This window comes from Ostrea edulis, chromosome 1 (genome assembly GCF_947568905.1).
Source record: "Ostrea edulis chromosome 1, xbOstEdul1.1, whole genome shotgun sequence".
Lineage (NCBI taxonomy): Eukaryota > Metazoa > Mollusca > Bivalvia > Ostreida > Ostreidae > Ostrea > Ostrea edulis.
In genome coordinates this window covers 77161172-77188221 of record NC_079164.1, presented here as the reverse complement: position 1 = coordinate 77188221, position 27050 = coordinate 77161172, and the positions used below count along the sequence as shown (strand labels likewise).

Genomic DNA, 27050 nt, shown 5'->3' with positions numbered 1-27050 from the left:
CAACAGTGATCGGCGATTGTCTCCCAGCAGATTAATTTTAATTATATCTATCAACAGTTATCGGCGATTGTCTCCAACCAGATTGACTTTATCAATACTTACATCTAATTCGCATTTGAATTAGATGGTTTTATCGAAGACAGTAGAATACGCAGTTATTCCCCGTGTGTCTAATTCACCGAAGTCCATTCTGATTATTTCCTCTTGGGCTATATATAGGCGGCGGGGCGTTGTCTGCCTCTTCCTTTTTCAAACTTACAGCATCATATCAGGTCGGTGATGAAATCAAAGGGTTTTTGTCTGTAAAACCCACCCTCCCTCCACTTTATTTGCCTTTTCTGCGTCGTCTGTTAATTTCTACTTTCAGGAAAACCTCGTCTTCCATGCCGATATCTCAAACGGAGGCGAAGGTGTCCTAGTTCATCAACTTTAGCAAATATTGCATTCCGGTACGACTGTGTGCGGTGTGACGTTGGTATCTGGTTTTAGCACTTACGAGCGGCACTGTCAGAACTTATGATGAAATGTGAAAATCTACAAGTCCTTGACCTCTGCACCTTCCAGGGTCTAAGGTCATGAGATGTTTGACCTCTGTACCTCCCAGGGTCAAGCACTCTTTGATATCCTTTGAACTGTGAATGTTCATATTTTTAAACTTTGAATTTTGACTTTGCAAGAGAATATGTTGATGTTGAATTTGCTTTTGATGATGCTTTTGTTGTTTGTTGGAGCCTGCACTTGATCATGCTGGCGGTCCGTCTCTTTCGTGTTGTAAATACAGCTGTGCCCATAAACGCCATAATAAAGAAATAAGTATTCATATATATTTTTTGGTTCATTGATACACTGTTCGGAGATAATTCTATTTATCAACAGTTATTGGCGATTGTCTCCCAGGAGATCGACTTCAATTCTATTTATCAACAGTGATCGGCGATTGTCTCCCAGCAGATTGACTTTATTCTATTTATCAACAGTGATCGGCGATTGTCTCCCAGCAGATTGACTTTAATTCTATTTATCAACAGTGATCGGCGATTGTCTCCCAGCAGATGGACTTTAATTCTATTTATCAACAGTGATCGGCGATTGTCTCCCAGCAGATCGACTTTCATTCCATTTATCAACAGTGATCGGCGATTGTCTCCAAGCAGATCGACTTTAATTCTATTTATCAACAGTGATCGGCGATTGTTGATCCCAGCAGATCGACTTTAATTCTATTTATCAACAGTGATCGGCGATTGTCTCCCAACAGATCGACTTTAATTCTATTTATGAACAGTAATCGGCGATTGTCTCCCAACAGATTGACTTTCATTCTATTTATCAACAGTGATCGGCGATTGTCTCCCAGCAGATTGACTTTAATTCTATTTACCAGTCCCCCTTTGTATTAATACATTTTGTGTGTCTGCCAGTGACTTTTGCCATTTGGTCCCCATTCGGTCATGCAAGAGTTTTATTCTACACGAATCAAAAGGTATGTACGTGTATTAGAGCTATTTGACTTAGCTATTTTACTGACAACGGTATGTACCTGATTCATAGCCCGATATTCAAATGGCCGTGACATAGCGTTGATCAATTACTTCTTCAATTCCGTCTACCCGTCTTCTGCCCGTCCGTCGTCAATCTTTGAGTTTATTTCATTTCTTTATTAACTTAGGGAGATGCCTTCATCAAACATTGTATATAAAAATCTTGATGAAAGCATTGTAATTAGGCACACGCTTTTGAAAGTTGATCTGCCTCATGACCTTGACCTCACGTTAGATTTTTTATTTGTTTTTCGACTCATACACATAGGCGCCTGGGTGAAGAACATTGCTAATGCACTATAACAAATGTAAACAATGGGAGAAATTTGAACCATGACTAAATATTTCTCTCTGACTTATGTTGTCTCGTTTGACATTTGTTTATGTTTCAGGAAGCTTAACTTCTTGTGTCATTACCACAAAAGTACAGAGGTGTCCATTCGGCGTTTGTAATCGATGTCTTAATTTCCCATTCTCTGTAAAATGTAAACATAAACAAATAAACACCAGACTTGAGTATAATATTTACTTCCAGCGTCGTAGACAATTACATCGTTTTTGTCACAATGGTTTTTGTCTTGGAGCAGCTTGTGCATACATAGATAATACGTGTATATGTAGATAAAAATCAGGAAACTGACATGATGCTTGATGTATAAATTAGATATACTGACTGTGTAAGTGAACAAACGTTTAGCATGTTTAAATGCAATCTGAGATACTCCACTAGATATTACATACCATTGATATTACAGATACTTTTCAAAATGTTACATTCATGAAAATTCACTTTTCTATTATAGCAGCAACAGTTATCGGTGATTGTCTCCCAGCAGATTGACTTTAATTCTATTTATCAGTCCGCCTTTGTATTCATACATTTTGTATGTCTGCCAGTGACGTTTGCTGTTGGGTCCCCAGTCAGAGTCCGGTCGAGCGAGATTCTTAATTCTCTACAAATAGAGAGAACATTGCAAAAAGAGAGAATTGCAAAACATGTCTTTGGAAGTTAAAAAAGATTGAAAAAATAGCTTCTTCAAATACATGTACTACTGCAATAAGATAAATGAGTGATTCTAAAACAAAATGTGAATTCTTCTGAAAATTCTTTTGTTAAACTTTTGAAACATTGATATATATAAACAACAATGAAGTTCCCTGATTACCTGGACAAGTGTCCCTTTCGATCGAATGAGTTTCCAAACCATCATCACTGGTATGGGCAGGAGAGGAAGTACTGCGAAAAACTGTCCGATCCCGATGGCAAAGTCAGGGTAAGTGTAGGTTGCCGAATTTGGTGGCGAGTACATAATCACTGACGACAGGAATATCACCTACACAAAGAAATACAATTACAGAAAAGAGTACGTCATCAATGACGTCAGAAACAGCACCTACACAAAGAAATACAATTACAGAAAAGAGTACGTAATCACTGACGTCAGAAACAGCACCTACACAACGAAATACAATTACAAAAAGAGTACATAATCACTGACGTCAGAAACAGCACCTACACAACGAAATACAATTACAAAAAGAGTACGTAATCACTGGCGTCAGAAACAGCACCTACACAAAGAAATACCATTACAGAAAAGAGTACGTAATCAATGACGTCAGGAATAACACATACACAAAGAAATACCATTACAGAAAAGAGTACGTAATCAATGACGTCAGGAATAACACCTACAGAAAGAAATACAATTACAAAAAGAGTACGTAATCACTGACGTCAGAAACAGCACCTACACAAAGAAATACAATTACAAAAAGAGTACGTTATACGTACCAACATAAATATCGGGGTAACTATGCACCAACTAATCCTCATGGCGAGGGGGATACGTCTTCCTATCATGAGCTCTATGTCACGATTGAAACGCTCCGCTCCTGTAAAATTGTAATTGTATAAAATATTTCTTTTGGTATATAATACAATCGCTATAATTATTGTGTAATAGCTACAGATAGATCAATTTTGTGTTCCTACTATTTTACGTACCGTAGACCCAGGATATAACGACACACTCTAAGAATGATGCAAACGTGATACAAAATGTGGCAGCATACCAGTCTATCAACTGGAAGACGTAAATTCCTCCCTAAACAGAGACACAGGGTGGAAAATGAAATCCATTTTTTCAAAATAGCATTACATGTACAATAGATAAAAAGAATAGCTCTATCGCTTGATTTTCATTTTATTTTAATTGATAACATCGCTCGTATTAATAGATTTTTGTGTCTTCCCAAAACATTACTTGAAATAGATGTGTAATTCATGTTACAATACAAACTTTACGATATGTTCATTTGCTTCGAAAAACGTAATGAGACATGATTCATCAACTTTGGTCGTTTTTCCGCCGTTAATTCCGGAGATTGTCGAAGATTGCAAAGCGATGGACTCCAGCGCAAATGAAGTACATATAAGTCGTTCTTCAGTTAATAACTTTAAGATTCGATGTACAAGATGTATTGTCTAATGAATGGCACGCTTGCACGCTTTTGTCGCATCCACCATCATCAGCCGAAAGTAACATAATAGTATGTGCAGTGCACTGTCCGAGTGAGGCCCCGGAATATGTGTAGGCTCTTTTTTGTTTGTTCAGGAATCAAAACTTAGTTTAGAAATGGGATACTCTGTTCATTCATTACATAAGAAAAATACGTGAACGTAATAAATATTCATACATGATAGTAATGAAATATGAGGAATTATTGCATATTGTAAGTATAATCATTAACATAATATTGTGTATAGCTTTGTACTTGTATAGAAATAATCATAAATTTATTTATATGAATTAGATATTGATATCTTTGATGAATCTGTGAACAGCGCATAGAAAATATATGTAATTTTGCGCTTTATAAATGAATTAAATAATGATAATAATAATAACAGCAAAAAGAAAAAAAGAAAAGAAAAAATGAAGCGATAGTATCTTATGATAAACTATCATTGCCTCAAAGTAGATAATGTTTATCAATAAAATCCAATTCATTGATTAAAAAAACCCACCAGATTCTCGCATTGGAATAATGCTATTACAGCTGTCGTAATCGTCATGAAACAAGCTCAGTTTTTACGTTTCAGTTTCTCTATTTCTTTAAACCAACAGGATCATCAGATTAAACATACATGTACATGTGATATGTCCCAAATAAGTGAGTTACGTGTACAGATGAGTGACCCGACAAACTACCAGCTGGATATTAATATAACAAACTGTCCATAATTTTACTGACGCAACTCAAATGAGACACGGGTTTGTAGTTATTGGTTAGAGACGAAGTTTTTCAAAAACTGGGAAGTACTCTATCTGCTAAAGATTTGTTTAAAAAACATACAAAGAGTTTTTGAAACAGTTAATATTACGCTTGATATTAGATATTCACACAATCCATGACTTACAGTGTTATCCGTTTTGAAGGGCATATTCGAAAGTCCCATTACTCTCTCATTTCTAAATACCGAGCACCTGCTACTGTAGTATTTTTACGTCTTAATGGTAGGAGTAGGGCACGTACCCGATCACGAAGCCAACACCCTCATCACCGACCTACCACGACATGTCTAACAACTGAACAATCTCACAAAAGTATCCAAATACCTTCACAAAATGCTTTTAGATGATTTGGCTGTAAAAATTAAAATTCACATCTTAATACTACCGCTATGTTTCCAAAACTTACAGTATTATCAAATGTACAATATCAAATATCTAATGATAATTTAATTTTACTAATAACACGTAATTTGATTGGCTGAACACACTGAAAAAATTCGTTGATATTGTGTAATGTAACTTGGTATGAGGACACGCCCCTTTGACAACCCCAAAACAGCGGTACTTTTTTTCCCCATTTGTTTTACATCGTAGCACCTTCGTAGGTCTTCTATGGAATAGGAAATCAATGGAATAAAACGTGCACAATAAAATATCTTTGTTCGACGTTTTTCTCGATGTTAAAGAAGGCGCATATTTTTTTTTTACTTGTAAGTACACAAAACATTAGCGGTAAAAACTCAATACTAACTCTGATACAATAATATCATTTGCGAAATAGTGGTATATCAAGTACTTGCAACTTTGCTGTTTCATTATAAAATATATTTTCACTTGGGAGATTGCTTCATCTGCCTATGAAAGCATAAAATGCATCATGTTTTAGAAAATTTACCAGATGACCTCACGCCAAATCGATTGACATGTGGATCGCATTCTGTGGTTTATTTTTTTTTTTACATTTAGTTTAAACTTTTATAAAGTCAAAAATCCGCAAATCATGTAGCATTTTCTGATGCATGAGATATTTTGTGTGACGTCAGGTTTAGAATTAAAAAAAACACTTTCCGGTCTGATATTTTCTGTTGGAGCAACTCAAAAGTAGATCTTACGCTGTGCAGTAAACATGAGGCCTAAATATGTAGCCTACACATATCTCTTGTTGTCAAGATTCCTTGCAAACACCATTTTGCGTTTTCAATTTTGATTAAAAGCACATCTTCCGGTTATGCGAAGAAAGAGGATGGTGGTTATCTCGGTTGACTCTTCGTCAGTCTGTCGCTACGTGAATCTTTGCGAGGTAGAAGTGATTTCTATTTTTCAGTGTTTGTTTACTGTTTTGTATAAATGAAGACTTCCTCAGTGTAGTTTTGTCTTTTTACATTTAAAAATCATAATGAAGCTAATTTTGGAAGCGGAATATAAAGCGTGAACGGCACCTAGTTACATTATATCGTATAAAATAGGTCAAAATTAGCTTCATTTCTTACATAACCTTGAACTTATCAATTTTTTGCTTAATTTTTACCAAAAATGAAGATGAAGCTATATTCGTGACGTCATGATTAATATTCACTAATATCTTATTGCTGTTTATGACAAACTATAACATCAATATAATTTCCTTATTTGAACTACAATCATAGAGCTAAGAAAGCAGTCAGCTATTTCAACCTACCTGATACATGTATATGAAACCTGTGAATGTGGTAAAAGTCATTTGAGAAAATCTTTAAAATTTGGAACTCACATTAGTGGTGAAAGGAATCCCCAACACAAAGAGAAGGACACACAAAATGGCTGAAGTCTGGATTTTTCGAGAATTCAGCTGCTTTGGAAATTTGTCCGCAAAGCCGCTTGCAACAGTCTCAAACATTCCAAACTGATAGATGGGTAATAGAGCATGAGAATTAAAATGTGTGAAACAAATATCACTTAGTTTTAACACATCAGAAAAAAATGGTCCATGTACAACATCGCTCACATGAGTCACCATGGTCCATGGGCTATTTGTCAATTTTGTTTTTGTTTAAAAATTTTGACGACATAACTAAACTTGATTTCTCACAACATGGGCTTGCCTCAATTTCAATGACTAGCATGACCTTACTGTTCTGGAGGAGGTCAAGGTCACAATGTCAACAATGCATAGTTTGAAATTAAAAGGTTTGCAAAACATTTCATATACAAAAGATGAAAGCTTCACCTTTTAAGTAGTTCAGGAAATATTGAATAAGTTATGATATATTAAAAGTAGTCAGACTCCGTGTAAAAAACATGTGACAAACTTTGGTACCATAAAAAAGTTCTTGTCACCAGGAATATACTATAGATACGAGAGTCTTAACAGTCACCATTCTAAAGTTATGAACAAGGTTGACAAGGTTGAAGTTTTGGAAAGCCAGACAGGACAAAAACAATATATCCACGACTATATATAGTCATGGGGCATAAAAACTTGAATCCACAAAATTTGGGAATATTTCAATTTTGAAATGATTTAGTGTGACCCTGCTTCTCTTAAAAATAATTTGTTTTAATTTATTGGTATATATTTCCATATAAAACTTGGATCTCTTGTTGTGTCCCCACACTGTGATAGCACTTGAATTGAATTAGATGTAGATGCTTGCATATCTTAAAATTATTATGTTGTTATTGAGATGAAGATTTTTAAAGATATTTCCATGTAAAACTTCGACCCCCCAATTGTGCTTCACAAGCCATAATTTAAACAAACTTGAATCTGCACTACCTAGGGATTCTTGCATATCAATATGACTAATTACGGCCATGTTTGTTTTCTTTAGAAGATTTCCCCCAATATATTCGCATATAAAACTTTGATCACCTACTGTGACACCATCCCACCCCGGGGGACCATGATTTGAACAAACTTGAATATATTTATATCAGCAAAATTTTATGTAAATTTCAACTTTTCTGGCCAATTGGTTTTTAAGATTTTTAAATGACCCCACCCTAGTTTTGCCCTTTCTTAATCATCTCCCATTTGGAAAAACCTTTCATTTGAACAAATTTGAATTTCCTTCACCCAGAGATGATTTGTGCCTATATTGATTGAAATCGCCTGAGGGGTTCTTTCTTAAAGGTTGCTGCAAAATTTTCACAAATTCGTAATTATCTCCGCTTCGAAAAGAGTGTGGTACTTCATGTAAACATATGTGGGTTCTCTTTACGCAAACATATTTTATGGGAAGTTTGGTTGAAATCAGCCTTGTGGTCCGGAAGAAGAATCGAAAATGTTAGAAGGTTAATTAATAAAGGACGAACAGAAGAACGTCATGCAAAGGGTGATCAGAAAAGCACACTTGAGCTTTCAGCTCAGGTGAACTAGAAATAACACTCCAAAGGAAATTTTGCTGATTTCCCAACTTTTTATAAGTGAAAAATCACGTATATAAGAACATGACCAGTACTCTGCACACACTGTTATCAGTTTTAATTTTACCTGGCTGTCAAGTCCAATAGTAATCAACATGAGGAAGAAAAGAACTCCCCAGAGATGTGGCATGGGAAGTCTCGTAATGGCTTCTGGGTACGCCACAAATGCGAGACCAGGTCCTAAATTTAAAAATTATGCATAATTTATGTATAACTACATGCAAGGCGAAGATAACGAACAGTGATCAATCTCATAACTCCTACAAGCAATACAAAATAGATAGTTGGGCATACACGGACCCCTGGACACAGCAGAGGTGGGATAAGGTGCCTAGGAAGACTAAGCATCCCCTGTTGACCGGTCACACGCGCCATGTATACTGTATCATCCTTAAGTTCTTTACGGAAGTGAAAGATTTACTTTTATCCTCACTTCATACACATAATACCTGAAGCTGATTTTGAAACTTCTTCCACTGTCATACCAACGTCATGTGCCATAAATCCCAAGATAGAAAACACGACAAAACCAGCATAGAAACTTGTCAGACCATCTGCTAAAGTACCATACCAAGCGTCCCTGAGAGAAAACGACGTGTTGAATAGACAACAGCAAGCAGGCATTGCATTAGATATAATATAGTCCTGCTTTAATGAATGATTCCGTGGTTGTCTGACACAAAGATTACAATATATCGACATTCATTTTTAACCTCTATTAAATAATGCGAATTTTCTATGTTGTCAAAACATATCGACAATAGATTTTCATGTAATACATTTTGATTTTACCAAACGTTTTTTCCCATGCTATTTCATTTCTCAACAAAAGCAAGAATCTTTCATCTTGGCATGGAAAAAAAAATTAAACAATGAATGAATATCAGGAACAAATATTTAGTTTATGATATGTACTTCTATAATATAAACACCCACGCATTTATCCCTTAAATACTAATAACATCACAATTGAAATACCCACTTCATGCAGTTGTTGTTAAACTTGCTGTAACTTGACATTGTAATGAGTCCTCCCCACGCCGGACCAAGCGAATAGAAAACTTGTATTCCTGCCTCCATCCACACCTGAAAAACCCGCCATTTTTGAAGCAATGAATGCTTGGCTTACATTCTGTTAAATTTATCAAAAGGTTGCATCCAAATACTCATTGCTCACTTGAAATTGTAAAAGTTTGGTAAAATCTGGTTTCAGATAGAAAATTATCCCATCCACAGCACCATCAAGCATCAGACCACGAATAAGGATGATGGTTAACAGTATATACGGGAATGGTACGGTCACATACACAACCTTATAACATAAGAAAATGTTAATAGAATAAACCTGCAACTAACTGAAATTTACAGTTGTTTTCAAAATGGAAAGTAGAACATGAATACTACATATGCATATGGTCAGAACAAAGCATTGTGGACATCATCATTACATATCATTGTCAATTAAAAAAATATCGGTTACCTTTCCTCCTACCCCACAATTAAATTTCAAATAATAATATAATTTCGAGTCTTTCAATTCAAACATTATACCTTTCCAACTGAATGTATACCTTTAATAAGGCATACAAACGTTAAAATCCAGGCCACAAGTAACACCAAAACGAGGTGCCATTGAACAGAACCTAAATCTTCGATGCCATCCGAACGTCTCAGAACATTATGCCTACAATAGATTGGACAGAATTTTAACCAGAGAGTTGGAAGAGCTCATTCACTTGGGTCAAATAAAGTTAAGAAAATGGAGACAATGTGATTGTGAAAAACTCTGGATCCATGTGTAGCATAGTGAAAGCAATATTGGGTCATGAAAGTAGGAAACACACGATCGAACAGCGAGACATTGACACATTTGACTTTAATTCAATTTTTTAATCGAGGCAGGTCACTGACAAATAAGTTGATATTACGGGAGTTTCAATAGTCGCCTTTTACTTCAGCATTTCTCAAATTCTGTGGTTGCTATAATGATCTAATTTGCAAATGCACCCTGTAATTAAGTCGATTGTTGTCTGACGTGTTTCATTCAAATTGTTAGAACGTTCTTTACATACTGATTTTGAGTTAGGATTACTCCGTTTACTTCAAGATCCAGGGTTTCAAGGGTGTGTTTGACCGGGAACAGGGGACCCTTACTCCTAGGCACCTGGCCCCACCTCTGGTGTGGTTAGGGATGTGTGTTTGCTTTATTCGTAATTTTGTATTTCTATAGGATTTATAAGATTGATCACTATTTGTTTCATTAATATGTCGTATAACATTGCCGAGGAAAGAAAACTTTCACTAAAGCCGATATTTTTCCTAAGATTGTTAAAACTTTATAAAATACTCATCTGACGTAGTTACAGAACCTTAGAAATTAAAATATAATCAAAATTATAATGAAATATATACATACTGCCAAAATTCAAATGCAGCAGTGGTGTATGTCAAAGACTGGTTAAGTTGGGAAGCGTTAAAAGAGTAAACAGCTTCACTCTGATTAATCGCAGTTGCTGCTATAGATTGGTTCATCAAAGCAAAAGATTCATTTAGGACAAGTCTCTCCTTCTGACTGACAATACACTGATCTGTGTTCCACCAGTTATCACACGTAGCCCATGGAATCTTTGGATAGAATGAGTGGACAAAGTAATAGATAACCCAAGCCATGACTGTATTGTAGTACCAGGCCACCACGAAGGAGATCGTCATCATCAGCCACCCAAGTCCTGAAACACCACAAACAGAATTAGAGACCAATTTCAGGTAGGGAAATGATAATATTTATGGCACGAAATAATGATATTTTCAGGGACAATGACGTTTTTAAATCATTCTTTTGTAAGCAACAACATGCAAAAAGATAATGTTCTTCAAAATGACACCTGAAAAGAAAACAATATACACATATTCATAAGAAGGAAGCTCTTTAAAAGGTAATAAAATAATAGTGCTCTGAATTGTAAAATAATTTGATAGTACATTTATTTGTTTTAATGTTCATACAACTTTCTACCATACAGAAGCAAAAAGAAACAAATACAATACCTTCAAATAGGGGAGATATGGACCACACGACTAATGGACTCTTCCCCGTAAACTGTCCCAAAGAAACTTCTAAAAAGTACAGGGGAACTCCAGAGGAGAACAGCAGGAGAAAGAAAGGAATCAAAAAGGCACCTGGAAATCACAGATTTATGAGAACTTATTGGTTTTCTCCTAAATGTCATAATAACAAATCATTTCAAAATAAGTCATACCGGAATCATCAGATGTAATTCTTTTGGGATTCCTTCCCCTTTTTTATACCTTACGATCATTTTCCGAATACCTAGTACCACGTAGGATTGGTCGAAACTTGGGGCAGATTTTATTACCATACAGTTAGCTGAAATGTTGTTGAATTCAATGTTCTGGGACAATAATTCATGGTAGTTTGTGGCCTGTGGGCTGATTTTAAAAATGTAGTTTTGATGATTATTTCATGCGCAGACGTGTGAACGTAGATTGTGTGTGAATTGCTCAATGTATGGACTGAAAGACACATGTTTTTCCCTACACAACACATACCTTCTCAATCCATATATATATACAGCCTGTCTCTATACATGTCATTGCTTATTCTATATTCATTGATGTCTTATCTCGCTACCATCTTCTCCCAAGTACAAGTAAATAGCCACAGTTTCCTATTTTACTCTAGCATAATATCTTGGATGACTAGATGCAGCCTCAGCTCATTTGTAATGCAAAAGTTTGTGTTATTGATACTGATTTATGATTCACTACATAGGTATTTCTAGAATTGTAGTTTTGCCTATTTCCACGTACCAGACATCGTCTGCTGTATGTTACATTGTTTACGCTTGATTCATTGATTGTACATTGTTAACATTTTCACTCATATGGAAATGTAATCATTGCCGGGACCTCGGTTTTTGCAGTCTCATCCGAAGGACCGTCAGAGTTTGTCACCTCTTACGACACGCAGGGTGTAAATTCTAATCCGGATTCCCATGGGACTGTTTATGCATGACATATACATATTTTATAATGAAAGGTGACGATACCGAACAGTGATCAATCTCATAACTCCTATAATCAATAGAAAATAGAGTTGGGTAAACAAGGACCCCTGGATATGCCAGCTGTAATGATTAATAGTTATAGTGTATTAGGTCCATGTCTTCCAAACGCAGAAGTGATATATAATTTGGAATAATCCAAGGACCTGATCGCCCCTTTTGGATAGACATGGTCCAGTAGTATATAAGAGCCTGCAGTCGAGAAATCAGTCAGTCTGATGTGAACAGCTCAAGAAGCAAGAAAGAATAATAATAGGTAGGCTAAAAATAGAAATAGGCTAGGGAGAAAAGGAATAAGCACAAGTGAAAAGAGCTTAAGGAATTGCAGTGGGGTACTGGGTGCAATTATCCTGAATAAGGGTGAGGCACCCTGTACTTTCACTAAGCAATAGGAACTTGGCTCAGGAACACAGTGCAAGTAGCCCAGCCAGCGAACTACCCTCTGTGTATGATTAGAAACCCGAGATAAGTAACTCGATACCAATCGAAGCTCGGACAGAGAAATAGAGAAAATTGTTTTAATGATAAATCAACAGCTCAAGTAGAGTAAGAGGAAAATTATAAATATATGACCCCATCTCTTGTAAAGAACCCAGTAACACGTTACATTTTGGTGGCAGCCGGTCAAGGGATGGGGTATATTTGTGATTATTTTTTATTAATCTATTAGAATTTGTATATTTGCTTTGAACCTCAGTTTTATATGTTTCATTTGGGTTGTTAGTGCACAAGTGTAATACACGTAGTTTTAACACCATAACCAAGTACCGGGTGTTAAATTAGGGGACGCGGTACAGTATACGGTGTTCGGTGTACAGAGTGCTATTTAGAAATACATACAATTTAGTTCATAGTACAATGTAGCAGTGTTGTGGGGTTTTTGTTATTCTTCATTATAATACATTTGAATTGCTGAAATGACTGAGCACGGGTCAGATCTATGGGATGAGCTAGGTGCCATTGACGCAAAGCGACAAAAATTAAAGGAAACTTTGGACAGACTTAGTTCAAAGCGTCAATTCATCAAGGCACCTAGTTTTCCAGATTCAGGGTTGATATACAATCAAAGGTGTGTGATACAAGTATAGAGGAATTGACAGGAAAGAAAGCCACAGAAACACGTAGTACAAAGCAGTCTGCGGGTCAAACCGAGCAATATACACCAGGTTACTTGCCCTGTGACCCTGATGAATGGGACAATCAGGACGAGAAGAATAAATACAAGTTGTTTAGTCCATGTACATCAGCTACACGTCCTTTGGTTTCTACTGAAGAACACAGGGTCAGGCAGTCAACACCAAGAATTAGCTGGGATACTTTAGGGACAGACAGAGTATCACATGATCTCGATAGGAAAGTGTCAAAGGATATCATGCCTCCTATTTCACACAGACCAGTGCTAGATTCTATCGTCAGTGGTGGTGACGGTGAAGCTCAAGGTAGAACGGTTATGAAGCCTGCTACTTTTGATGGTACTGGGTCATGAATTGACTATAAGGCACACTTTGAGGCATGTTGCAAGATAAATTCCTGGAGTATCAGACAAAAAGGACTATATCTGGCAGCGTCGCTTAGGGGACAAGCACAAACGGTTTTAGGTAACATGAAATCGGATGATGTCTGTGCTTATGGGGACCTTTGTGAGGCTTTAGAAGCGAGATTTGCCCCTGCAAATCAGACTGAGCTCTATAGAGCTATGCTTAGAGAGAAACGCCAGAAACCCAAAGATACTTTGCCTGAACTAGGAGAAAGCATTCGGCGATTGGCGCATTTAGCGTACCCGACAGCACCTAGGGAGGTTACAGAAATGATTGCAAAAGATCATTTTGTGGACGCACTCAACGACTTTGACATGAGACTTAGAATACAGCAATCCAGACCCAGAACTCTGAATGACGCTATTCGACTTGCAGTCGAAATAGAAGCATTCTGTAGGGCAGAAAGACAACGAAGGCAAGATATCGGTTTTGTCAGAGGAGCTAATAGTGTCAGTAATGAATCTAAAGATTTGGATTCTAATGTGCATGTGAATCAAGAAATCAAATAACTGCGTGATGAATTAAAATCTTCTTTAAAGGCTATGGAGGACAAAATAGCTCATTTGACTCTGTCTAAAGAAAACACAAAGCAACATAGCGTAAATGAATTTACGTCTTCATCGCTGAGTTCTGGTAATGCTTTCCCTTTTAGATGTCACAATTGTGGAAAGCGGGGACATAAAGCAGTATACTGTTACAGCAAAAAGAAATTAAGTCCAAGAAAAAGAGATTATGTACCAAGTAAACCAGTGGAACAATCTGAGACACGATCAGATGATAAAGGGTCCAGGACTACAAGTGGTACAATCACTCAATCTAGAGTAGATATTCAATCTGGATTATTCACTGAGGCCACTGTCAACCAGGTTTCTTGTCGTTTATTGGTTGACACAGGGGCCACTATGACAATTTTGTCGCATAAGATATTTGAGAAAATTGAAAGCACAAGAAGGAATGAATTGACCCCTGTTACACAAGAAATAGTGTTAACAGATGGAGCTCCATTGCAGGTAAAGGGTAGGTGTAAGCTCCAAGTATCACTGGATACCTTCTCATTCAATCATGACGTGGTCATTGCTGATATCAGTACTGAGGGAATATTGGGCCTAGATTTTCTTAAACACCATAAATGCCTCGTTGATGTGTCATTGGGCAAACTATATGTGGGAGGAATTGAGCACGAGCTACAGCTTCAAGGTCACCTTGGGTGTTTTAACATAAGTCTGAGGGAGACGGTAATAATTCCACCCATGAGTGAAATGATCTGCTCTGGTCGTTTACTGCTGCCATCCGATAAAAATATCGCAGGATCATTGATGGTGGAAGCTAATGAGAAGTTTCAGAAATCGGGAAAAGCCCTAGTGGCTAGAACTCTCATAAATGTAAGGGAAGACGTAGCACTAAGACTTATGAATGTATCTGGTCAGCCACAGAGAGTGTATAGGAATATATTAGTTGGAAAAGCATCTGCAGTTATGAATGTCATTGACTGCCCAAAACAATCAGCCGAAACAAGCTTTGAGAATGCCATACCTACTCATTTGAAAGAGTTATATGCGGAGACAACCAGAGATCTGAGTGCGGAAGAGGCTGCCAAAACAAAGAACATATTCCTGAAGTATCAGCATATATTCTCTAAATCAGAGGATGATTTTGGAAAAACCTCTTTCATTAAACACAGAATTAACACGGAGAACGCTAAACCCACAAAACAACCCCCACGAAGGCTACCGCATCATGCAGCTGAATTTATAGACAAAAAGGTTGACAACATGATTCAAAAGGGAATAGTAGAACCATCCTCTAGTCCTTGGGCTTCTGTGGTTGTCCTTGTTGAAAAGAAGGATGGCACAAAGAGATTCTGTGTAGACTACAGGTCCCTCAATAGCAAAACAGTCAAGGATGCGTATCCTTTACCAAGAATTGACGATTCTTTGGATCGCTTACGAGGAGCAGCTTGGTTCTACACATTGGATCTGCACTCTGTCTACTGGCAGGTAGAAATGGAAGAGTCAGATGAGCCAAAAACTGCCTTTGCCACAAGAAACGGACTTTACCAGTTTACGGTCATGCCTTTTGGGCTATGTAATAGTCCTGCAACATTTGAGAGACTTGTGGAGACAGTCTTGGCAGGGTTGATTTACAGTATATGTCTCGTATACATCGATGATATCATTGTGTTTGGTAGTACCTTTGAGGAGACTCTTAATAACTTGGCTCAAGTATTTAGCAAACTTGAAAAAGCAGGGCTTAAATTAAAGGCCAAAAAGTGTTCATTATTTAAAAAGGAAGTCTTGTTTCTGGGATACATAGTGTCAGGAAGAGGAGTGCAAACCGATCCTCAAAAGATCAGTGCCATTTCAAACTGGCCGACGCCTCTAAATCCAAATGAAGTGAGGTCATTTATTGGACTCTGTAGTTACTATCGCAGAGTCATTTATGGCTTCTCCTCTCTTGCGAAACCTCTGTTCAAACTCACCGAAAAGAATAGAGAGTTTAAATGGACCACGGAGTGCCAAGAAGCATTCGAGAAGTTAAAGAATCACCTGACCACGGCACCAATACTATGTCACCCAGACTTCTGCTATTCCTTTATACTTGATACAGATGCCAGTCAATTTGGACTTGGTGCTGTCTTATCGCAAGAAATTGACGGAAAGACACGAGTTATCTCTTATGCCAGTAGAACATTGTCAAAATCAGAGAGGAAATACTGTGTCACACGCAAAGAACTTTTGGCTGTAGTGTTTGGATGTAAGCATTTTCGACATTATCTATATGGTCACAAGGTAATTGTAAGGACAGACCACAGTGCACTTAGGTGGCTTCTAAATTTTAAGAATCCTCAGGGCCAGGTAGCAAGGTGGATAGAATTTCTTGGTACCTACGATATTGAAATCAGACATAGACCAGGTGCCAAACACTGCAATGCAGATAGCTTAAGTAGGCACCCCTGTCATCAATGTGGTTTCCCTGAAGACTGGGAAGAGATCAATGTCCATGGCAGTAACAAAGATTCTCGTTCAAATTACATACGTCAGATTAATACTGTATCTGAAGGCAACCGGAACTGTGTTACAGGGCATGCAGGATAATGACCAGGAGCTGTGCAAAGTAAAGCATTGGGTAGAAACGAAGAAACGCCCAAACTTTTCAGAAATCAAGCATGAAAGCAGAGTTATCAAATCACTTTGGTCACAATGGAATCATTTGGAGATTAAAAATGATCTCTTATGCAGGAAATGGATTGGTGATAAACAGGTTTACCACCAAATCATAGTTCCCTTGTCTGAAAGGAGAGATATTTTGAAAGAATGTCATGACTCGAGGACATCAGGTCATTTGAGTGTAAACAAAACTCTACAAAGAGTTAGAGATAAATTTTACTGGACAGGATTACAAAGTGATGTACGTAGCTATGGTATTGGATGCGCACAGTGCAGAAAGATGAAAAATCGTTCGGCAGGCAAATCTTGTATGCAACTGGATCAAAGTGGCAATCCAATGGAACGTATAGCAACAGATATAATGGGACCACTACCTGAATCTGAGGAAGGCAACAAGTACATTCTCGTAATATCAGATTATTTTACGAAATGGACGGAGGCATTTCCACTTAAGAACATAGAAGCACAGACAGTGGCAAGAGTTATAGTGGAAGAATTCATAACCAGGTTTGGGGTGCCAGAGGTAATTCATAGTGATCAAGGTCGCCAATACGAAAGCCGACTATTCCAAGAGCTCTGTGACTTGCTTGGTATACGAAACACAAGAACAACAGCATTCCATCCCAAATCAGATGGGATGGTAGAGAGGTTTAATAAAACCTTAGCTACCATGTTATCTGCTTATGTTTCGGATCATCAACATGATTGGGACCGACATCTACCTTACGTTCTAATGGCATACCGGTCCGCACAACATGAGAGTACTGGGTATAGTCCTAATATGCTTATGCTGGGGAGAGAAGTTTCCACCCCACTGGATCTCATGTATGAACTCCCTAAAGACATGATACCGTGTAATGTCCATGACTACGTTTGGAAGTTAAGAGAAGTTCTGGAATCAGTACATAGACATACTCGGCAGTATACTTCTCAGTCCATGCTGCGGCAGAAGAAATATCACGACCAAAACGTGGTCCGCAAACAGTTTGACATTGGGGATCAAGTACTTGTATTCTTTCCTCTGAGAAAGATGGGTAAATCCCCCAAGCTTATGAGCTTTTGCTATGGTCCATATAAAATTGTAGGAAAACACACAGATCTAACCTATAAAATTCAGAAAGAGGGTGCACCAAAAAATAACATTGGTACATGTAGACCGCATAAGATCCTATGGTTGTCAGAAATTACAATTCGAGTCTGAGAATGAAGTTAGACCACAAAACGAGTCAGATGACTGTAATGATATAGAAAGAACAGTCGTAAATGACGACGAAGTCGACTTGCTTAGTAACACAGATCTGAATGAAATAGAAACTGAGTATTACAGTACAAGAACAAGAAAAAGACCAGCATGGCACTTTGATTATCAGTTTGATTATAATGTCTAAGAGAAATGTAAATACTTCATAATCCATTTTCATTTATTTTTCTGTTTACAGATCAGTCATAGTAAGCAGCATGCCTTTAACAAAAGTAACCCCTAGGAAACCGGGATTTCTGTGCTCGATTTGCATGTGTCGACTTCCTACTCATGAAAAATGGCAAGAACATCTACTTGCCTGTGCTGCTGACGATATTGGAAGAAGAAAGTTTGAGTGCAGTGATTGTGATAAAGCTTTTGCAAGGCAGGCACTACTGATAAGACATCAGAGGAGAATTCACCAGGTGACAACTAAATGTGACAGTAAACAAGCAACACTTCAAGATGAACAAGACGAAGCCACAACTTGTTCAGTAGATGAAATATATGACAAGGAATGGCAAGATGATCCAGGTGATCTCATTTACGAAAATGAATTGGATGCTGGTAGAACCATTAGAAAGAAAACTTCGCCTACATTACCTGGAGTAAGACGTAGAGCAGAAGAAGTGGAAGCAACAGACACAGTCACAAGCGAGAAGATACCTCGGGTAGTCGATGATGAGAACAAACAGGTATCCTTGCAGCATTGCCCATGTTGCAAACACCAGGTAATTATGTTGGATGCAAACACTCAGACACAACGGATCAGCCATCAGAAAACGGTGCGGATCATCAGAAAGTATTAAAAGGACGGCGAGTGTGTGGAGAAGTTTGAAGAAGACATTTGGAATGATTAGGAGACACTGACATGTGTAAAAACAAAACAAAACGATATTCATAATTGTGTGAGGCACACACAAGATCATTGCATAACATAATTATTTATAAAGGAAAATTAAGATTTTTATACATGTATGTTAATAAAAAGAATTTGCATTCCTTTTTGCAGATTTTGAATCATTGAATTTAAAAAAAGGTTTGTCTTGTTAGATTGATAAACATGCGGGACGCATGTATACAGAGGCGTGGGTAGTGTAATGATTAATAGTTATAGTGTATTAGGTCCATGTCTTCCAAACGCAGAAGTGATATATAATTTGGAATAATCCAAGGACCTGATCGCCCCTTTTGGATAGACATGGTCCAGTAGTATATAAGAGCCTGCAGTCGAGAAATCAGTCAGTCTGATGTGAACAGCTCAAGAAGCAAGAAAGAATAATAATAGGTAGGCTAAAAATAGAAATAGGCTAGGGAGAAAAGGGATAAGCACAAGTGAAAAGAGCTGAAGGAATTGCAGTGGGGTACTGGGTGCAATTATCCTGAATAAAGGTGAGGCACCCTGTACTTTCACTAAGCAATAGGAACTTGGCTCAGGAACACAGTGCAAGTAGCCCAGCCAGCGAACTACCCTCTGTGTATGATTAGAAACCCGAGATAAGTAACTCGGTACCAATCGAAGCTCGGACAGAGAAATAGAGAAAATTGTTTTAATGATAAATCAACAGCTCAAGTAGAGTAAGAGGAAAATTATAAATATATGACCCCATCTCTTGTAAAGAACCCAGTAACACGTTACACCAGCTATGAGATCAGGTATGTGAATTTGAAGTCGCTACTTACAGTGAGAACAAATATCCATTGTAATCCTGATTGAATGATTGTGTATATTTTAGTTTATACTTTACGTCATACTAAAGTGTTTAATATTTTTGTTTCACAGTACAGAAGAAGTTATGTGATGTATGACGCCGTACTTTGATGTAATTTGTTGAACGTCACCGTACAGTTTCTATTGAATAATTCCTATCATGTGACACCTACAGAGTGTGTGTGTATATATATATATATATATATATATATATATATATATATATATATAAACACGAAAGCTAGCTAGAAGTGGCAAATAATCTATCGAACTTAAATCAACATGTACACTCAAGGATCAAAAGTATTTCTTCACTTTTAAATTTCACTATATATTCATTACAACTTTTTTTATTTTAAAAACATCTCCAAAATTTCATAATTAACGTTGTTATTATGAAATATTCATAATATACCGGTATGCAGAACTCACTCAAGATTCATGACAAGTGTTATTCTTAGTGTTATTTTATTTTTTAAAATATCTTTTTGTGGTTCGATTCATGAATTATGATGTAAACCTTTTTAAAATGCTAATTAATATGAAATGTGTAAGATTAAGTTTTAAAAAGTTTATACAACATGATTATCCTAGTGAATGTTAAAAAATGTGAGACTTGAAAGGTGAAGATAACGAACAGTGATCAATCTCACAACTCCAATCAGCAATAAAACTAGAGAGTTGGGCAAACACGAACCCCTGGACACACCAGAGGTGGGATCATGTGCCTAGGAGGAGTAAGCATCCCCTGTCGACCGGTAATGTTATGAGGTAACTGTAGGGAGGACAGGGATTTGACAGTTTTGTTTATTTGCTTTACGTATATTCCAAAATTGATCATTCATATGTAGAAGTCACAAGTTGTAGGTGAAGTACCACAGATTCAGACTTATGCAGGTGCTCAGGGCCGTGACAATGAGAGATCTTTACTAAGGAAACCTCTGTTGTGATACCTGTGTTCTCTTTCGCTTTGCTCAGCCGAACATAAAATATTTCCTGTTCTATCATCAAAATAAAATAAAACACAAAGATATATTTAGGTGGCGACAATGTTAGCTAATTTCATTCACATATTTACAAAATAGCACGCGATTCTTTCAATCCATAGACAGGCAACCCGGAATGGATGCTTCAATTGTCAATGCATGTCGTCCGAAAGGATACTAGGATTTCCGAACACTTAATTTGAAAAATGTATCTGAAAGAAAACTCATTCACAAAAATGAATACGGTTTCGAAAGTTTCGTAGCTAAATTGTCGAATGATATTCAAGATTCGAACACGAATTTAAATACCCTGATGGACAAATAACTGCGAATAATAAAGTAGTACCCGATAAAATTACAATGTAACAATACGCTCAATGAAGAATAGCAAACTACTGACAGTACAAAATCATTCAGGTAGAACCATGAAAAAGCTGAATGAACGAATTCGAAACAATAGAATGTAATTTTTATTTTATTTGAAAAACGAAAAGAAATATATGTAATCTCGCTTTCGAAGTGCTCAGCCGAAAGACTCACTAGAGATTGCTTCTAAATGTTGATCAGTTGGAGATGGAGCAGTCACTTTCTACCTTCAAGATCAGAAGCAGCCTAGGGACGAGCGGGGATTAAACACACAACTTCTCGATCACGAAGTAAATGCTTTAACCACGAATCAGGAGTTGACCTTGTGTACCGGGTAGTTACAATCAATGCGAAAAGTTTTGCAAAAGAGATGGTTATTCTCTTGAATTATAACAAATATTTTGAAGAAGGTAAGAAAATGGGATGGAGAGCAAATATTGTGGAGTCCTCCACATATTTTGGATCCCAGACTATATATTACTGTGTAATCTGTAAATTTCGAGGGGCTCAAATTTCGTTGATTTCATGGGTCCCGCGATCCAACGAATTTCAAACCACAACGCGATAGATAATTTATATCAGGGAATTTGAGGTTCATAAAAGTTAGTATTTAAATTAAGTAAAGTAGATAGATGATGTCCTGAAATTCCATCTTTACTTGTCATAAAGTTAACTACTATTGACTATCATCAGCGGGATCCGGATTAGAATAGGTCCTCAGTACCCCCTTGCTTGTCGTAGAAGTCGACTAAAGGGGGTGGTCCTTCAGATGAGACCGCAAAAACCGAGGCCCCGTGTTACAGCAGGTGTGGCACGATAAAGATCCATCCCTGCTCAAAGGCTATAAGCGCCGAGCATAGGCCGACATTTTGCAGCCCTTCACCGGCAGTGGTGATGTCTCCATATGAGTGAAATATTCTCGAGAGGGACGTTAAACAATATTCATTCAATCAATCTATCTATCATCAGCTGATCATGGACATGGTAGCAGTGAACTTGACCGGTGATATGTATATATGTATACTATTACATGACCATCTGATCTACATATAGATAGAAATTTTATTCATTATGGTTTGGTCACAGTCGTGAAGACAGCCAGTTTGAAAGAAGTGCAGGACTGTGTTGTATATAAACACACTGGTATGAAATAAGTACAGGACGGTCGTACAAATGACTGAAACAAAATTGGTAAATAACGGCCAAGCAAATAGCCAATATACATTATGTGCCCAACAGATGGGAGAATAATGACAGATCCTCATCTTTACAATAGGGACATGGTGGTTGGTGAAAAGAAATGGCAATTTATTTGTTTTGAGGTCAAATGGAGTTGTATTTTTACTTTTATCATAATGTCCTTCTCAGTAAGATAGATAACATCAAGTAAACAGGTGGTATTTTGTTGCAGTGCCAGAGATCATACATGCATTATGGCCCGTGATTCCTGAGACTCACAAACTAGTGTGTAAGAGAAAGCATCTGGTCCAACAAGAAGACCCTGTGGACACTGACAGAGTTGGCATTTTTAAATATGTGAAAACTAAAATATCACATATCAGATGAACACTGTATTCTTTGCATTACACACATTGTACAGTCAAGTCCTCAAATGCGAATTCTAATTTGTTTATATTGATAACAGGCTATAAATAATTCATGGTTCATATATATGTCATGAGGTTATACATACAGTGGTCCGAGGTCTGGGATTTAAAGTTCATGGGGTGGACTGGTTAATATCCACCCTCTGTTGGGCCCAGCAGTCCGTTAAACCAGTAGCATCAAGGAGAAAAAAAATATTTAAAAAGTATAAAAATAAAACATTTCGTAAGGAAGCATACACTTTTAATACCTAAATCTTTTTCTTGAACAATAATCTGCCTTTTAGAAAATAAGGGGAAAAAAACCCAGTTCTTTTTTCAATATTTTTGTGGTAAACTATTGACTTAAAATCTTATTTTGATAAAGAATGATTTTGTGCAACATTTCACAAACATATTTGTATGAAAATCGCATCTTTTTATGAATTATTTGAAGGAAATATGCTTTCCCCCACAAACTTCAATGTAAAATATAAGGCATGATTGATCGGTGAGTAATCACGTTTGAAAAACTATTTGGTAGAATATTTTGATTTTACTAACCCTTCAAAATGATACCAAGGTAAGAAAAATCCCACCATCGATTTATCAGATACAAAATATTTTAGTTATGGATGGCCTACCTTGATGTTATGGACTAGTGAATTACACGAGCTTAGTAGTCCTCAGATCGGTGAATATTTTGGAAAAAATTAAATCCCTGGTTGTTGTATATTATAATGTTGGACATCTTATTTATTAGAAGATTGATATTATAATAGATAATTATAATATGGTGTCTTATTTCACAAAATTGAAGATTTATGTTGAAAAATGCATATCTTTGTCTGATTCATTGGTCATTCATGCATGATATATATTTTTCAGCAACCAATGCCCTCCGTAGTTGAATACCAGAACTCACATTGAAGATACTTGATAGCAGAAGCTTTGAGTAAGAGTTACCTTGGAGATTATTATCAACGAAATACCTAGGTTTTGAAAAATCAATGCATTATAGGAAATACGGAACTTATATTAAGTCACACTAGCACTATATTGGACCATTTTGTTAGACACTAGATATTTTTTCTGAACAATTTTTGTGAAGTAGAGCACTAATGTATGTTCATGTGCAGTTCTACACATGAAAAAAACCCACATATCATTTTATCAACATAATTCCGTTCAGCCAGGTAAACATGAAGTTTGGTTTATACAACAGCTTCGAGAAGTCAAGCACATATGTATTTTCGTGTACAGCTAGACATATGAAAGAACCAAATTTTTTTCTTTCACACATTTTCGTTCAGTCAAGCACACATTTATTTTCGTGTGAAGCTGGACACATGAAAGAACCACTTAATTTTTTTCATGTACACATATTTTCGTGGTCAAGCACACGTGTATTTTCATGTGAAACTGAAAGGACTACACCGGTAAAATTGTAACATATGTTTAACATGTGATTGGATATTCATATGTTAATTATATGATTAACACAAGGTGGAAAACTCATATGTTTAACATATGTTCAACATATCATAAACATATGAAATTTTTAACATTTGATTAAAGCATGATCAAAAAGGGATGGGGTCTATGTTTTATGCAGAGTTTTTTTAATACCCCCACCCCACCCTCAAAATCGCTGCTACGGGCCTAGGTCCTGTTTCACAAAAGAACTTACTACTAAGACTAAAAATGTTGTAGAGTTCTAAACACTCACATAACTGATTTCTTTTTTACAGTAAAATCACAAGGGTTTAACACAATCTGAGCAAACTGGTTTGATAGTATAATAGAGACTCTTTGGACTTTATAGTGGTAAGTTCTTTTGTGTGACGTGGCCCTTATCTTTTATAATAAAAATATACCAAACATGACTTAAATTTAAAGCTTTGCCATTATATCCATCGATGTAATACGCAAGTTTCGAGATATCAGCTCTTCTGTGATGGAGGTACGTTCAGTATTCTGTTGAACGCTTGGATGGGTACAAGATGTATACATATATTACAGACTAGCTATGTAAATAACAATAATAGTCCTGAAAGCATATACATGTATTTTGTTCATATCAGCCGTTGGTATACATTAAACTGATCATAGGAAGAATAATATTTGTTTGAAGTAGGCCATTACATTATATATTAATCTATTTTTTATTTCTTCTTCTGCACGATTGATACTTTAATCAAAGAAAGATGGTGATTATCGATTTTTGTTTAAGGTCTTTTATTATCAAATAATCATAAACTTACTAAAATTGTGCGCCCCAGCAGTTTGGGTGGTTGCATGATGTCTGATAATCATCATTTAGGCAATAAGTGAAGGCAGCGATCATCATTTGTACCCACCGCGTATGGACGAAAGTATTTTTGCGTCTCACTGTGCGTAAGAGTTCTACAAAGGGAAAGAATTATTGGGCAACTCGGAAATTGCGTATTTACAAGCTTGGCACTCGCTGTTTATAAAGTCTGTGCAATTAAAGCATCGATATAACTAAGAAGATTCATAGCACGTGCGCGTTCTGGCAGACAATCGATCATGTCAGGACCAGGAGAGTAGAGAAAGACTTTCTAGCAGTAAGTAGAAATACGAAATAAATGCCAACAATAGGCGTACATTCAAAAGTATACTTTTTGTATAAGTCAGGTTATAAGCAGTGTATATCAAGATCTGTGTCATCACAAAATATGTTCAATAAAAATAAAAACTTTTTGTGTGTTTATCTCTGTGTTTGTACATATCAGAAACTGTTAATAAATCAATACAAAAAGTCGCAACAGTGACTTCTATAATCGCCAAAAAAAAAAAAAAGATTATGAACATCGAAAATATCAGATAAATATCGTATTTAAAGATTTATCGATGTATCAGATCGTTGGTGTCGAGAGCATCCGGAACACCTCGGGCCTTTCATAGAAACACCACGAGTGCGTTCGAGATCACCGTTCTTCCCACGAGTACAAATATCCTGTCGACTCCGAACGTCGAGTACGTAACTCGAGAACAGGTTCGAGGTGCAAGAACTCACACCACCTCTGGAGGTAGTTTGGTCGAAGAAGAAAGAACACGTTCGTGCGCACATGTTCTCGTCGTTCGCGATTCTAAGTACGGAGCACGAGAACAACGGGAACGGTGACCCCGAACGCACTCCTCCGTTGTTCTCATGTTCCGTAATAGATAAGGATAAATGCTTTTTAGGGAGTAAATTTTGTTTTCTGGGAATAATGATCCCTTGGGTGTTTCTTTCTCTCTTTTGATAATCTATTTTAAGATTTACATTTTGTATTTACCATTAAAGTAGTCATTCGAATTTAACGTTGATCACTTTTCAACGACAGTTTGTGATCAAAAGTGTGATCGGGGTCAACTTTTAACGTTAAGAAATGACCCTGGGGTCGTTTTTCAACGCGGTCACTATCTAATGTTACACCAGAAAGGTCCGAGAATGTGCGATTGGTTGTAGGCCTAACTAAGCGTCCATGATGATGCCTCGTTCTGAGCGATTCGTTCTGGAAATTTCCATAACTAAAATCACGGATTGAAGAAACGAACAGGCATATTTTGTTTATTCAACAATTATCAAAAGTTAATTTTCCTGTAAGCAAATTCAAGCATCGATGAACAACGGATTAACTGCACATCGTATAATGCTTTAATCTGTCAAAGCGTGTCCGCCACTTTATTCTCATTTTTGCTATTTCAGGGTAATTTATCGAAAATGAAAGCAAGTTTTTAATTAATTTTAAGATATTTACTAATCAAGTGAAATTCTATCATAGCTTACGGACTTCACCTCACAGATGAAACAATATTAAACCAGCAAGCAGTAGCTCTGGAGCAGGCGTTTCGAAGTTTATTGGCAAAATTTGATGATTATAAGTATGGATATAACTATCAGGAATTTTATTTTACACTTACCTCCACCGTTTCTCATACAGAGATAGGGAAATCTCCAGATATTACCAAGTCCCACACAGTAACCAAACAAGGACAGAAGGTATTCTATTTTTCGACTCCATACCGGTCGGTCCTGGGGATTTGACGTATCCGATTCCGATTTTAACAATGATGACGGGGCATCTTGTACATCCATGGAGACGAATTTGTTGTCCAGCAT

At 36.8% G+C, this 27050-nt stretch overlaps 1 protein-coding gene across 1 annotated transcript; it reads right to left on the bottom strand.

The window, feature by feature from the left end:
• Window positions 1-2105: 2105 nt before the first annotated feature.
• LOC125672956 (sodium- and chloride-dependent glycine transporter 1-like) lies at window positions 2106-27050 on the bottom strand. The gene is made up of 13 exons (XM_048909198.2): window positions 26852-27050; window positions 11294-11425; window positions 10662-10974; window positions 9797-9929; window positions 9423-9557; window positions 9228-9331; window positions 8695-8825; window positions 8313-8425; window positions 6591-6722; window positions 3550-3649; window positions 3337-3437; window positions 2708-2875; window positions 2106-2494 (listed from the first exon to the last, which is right to left on the bottom strand). Exons 1-13 carry the CDS (start codon window positions 27048-27050, stop codon window positions 2354-2356), a joined length of 1902 nt encoding a protein of 633 aa, XP_048765155.1. The 3' UTR covers window positions 2106-2353.

What these genes read in the sequence shown, in the direction of transcription:
- LOC125672956 (XM_048909198.2), bottom strand. Translation starts at nt 27,050, where the DNA reads ATGCTGGACAACAAATTCGTCTCCATGGATGTACAAGATGCCCCGTCA. An exon ending in GGATTCCTTTCACCACTAAT is followed by an intron (nt 3,650 to 6,590) that starts GTGAGTTCCAAA and finishes GTCTCTGTTTAG; the next exon opens with GGAGGAATTTACGTCTTCCA. An exon ending in CGTTATATCCTGGGTCTACG is followed by an intron (nt 3,438 to 3,549) that starts GTACGTAAAATA and finishes ACAATTTTACAG; the next exon opens with GAGCGGAGCGTTTCAATCGT.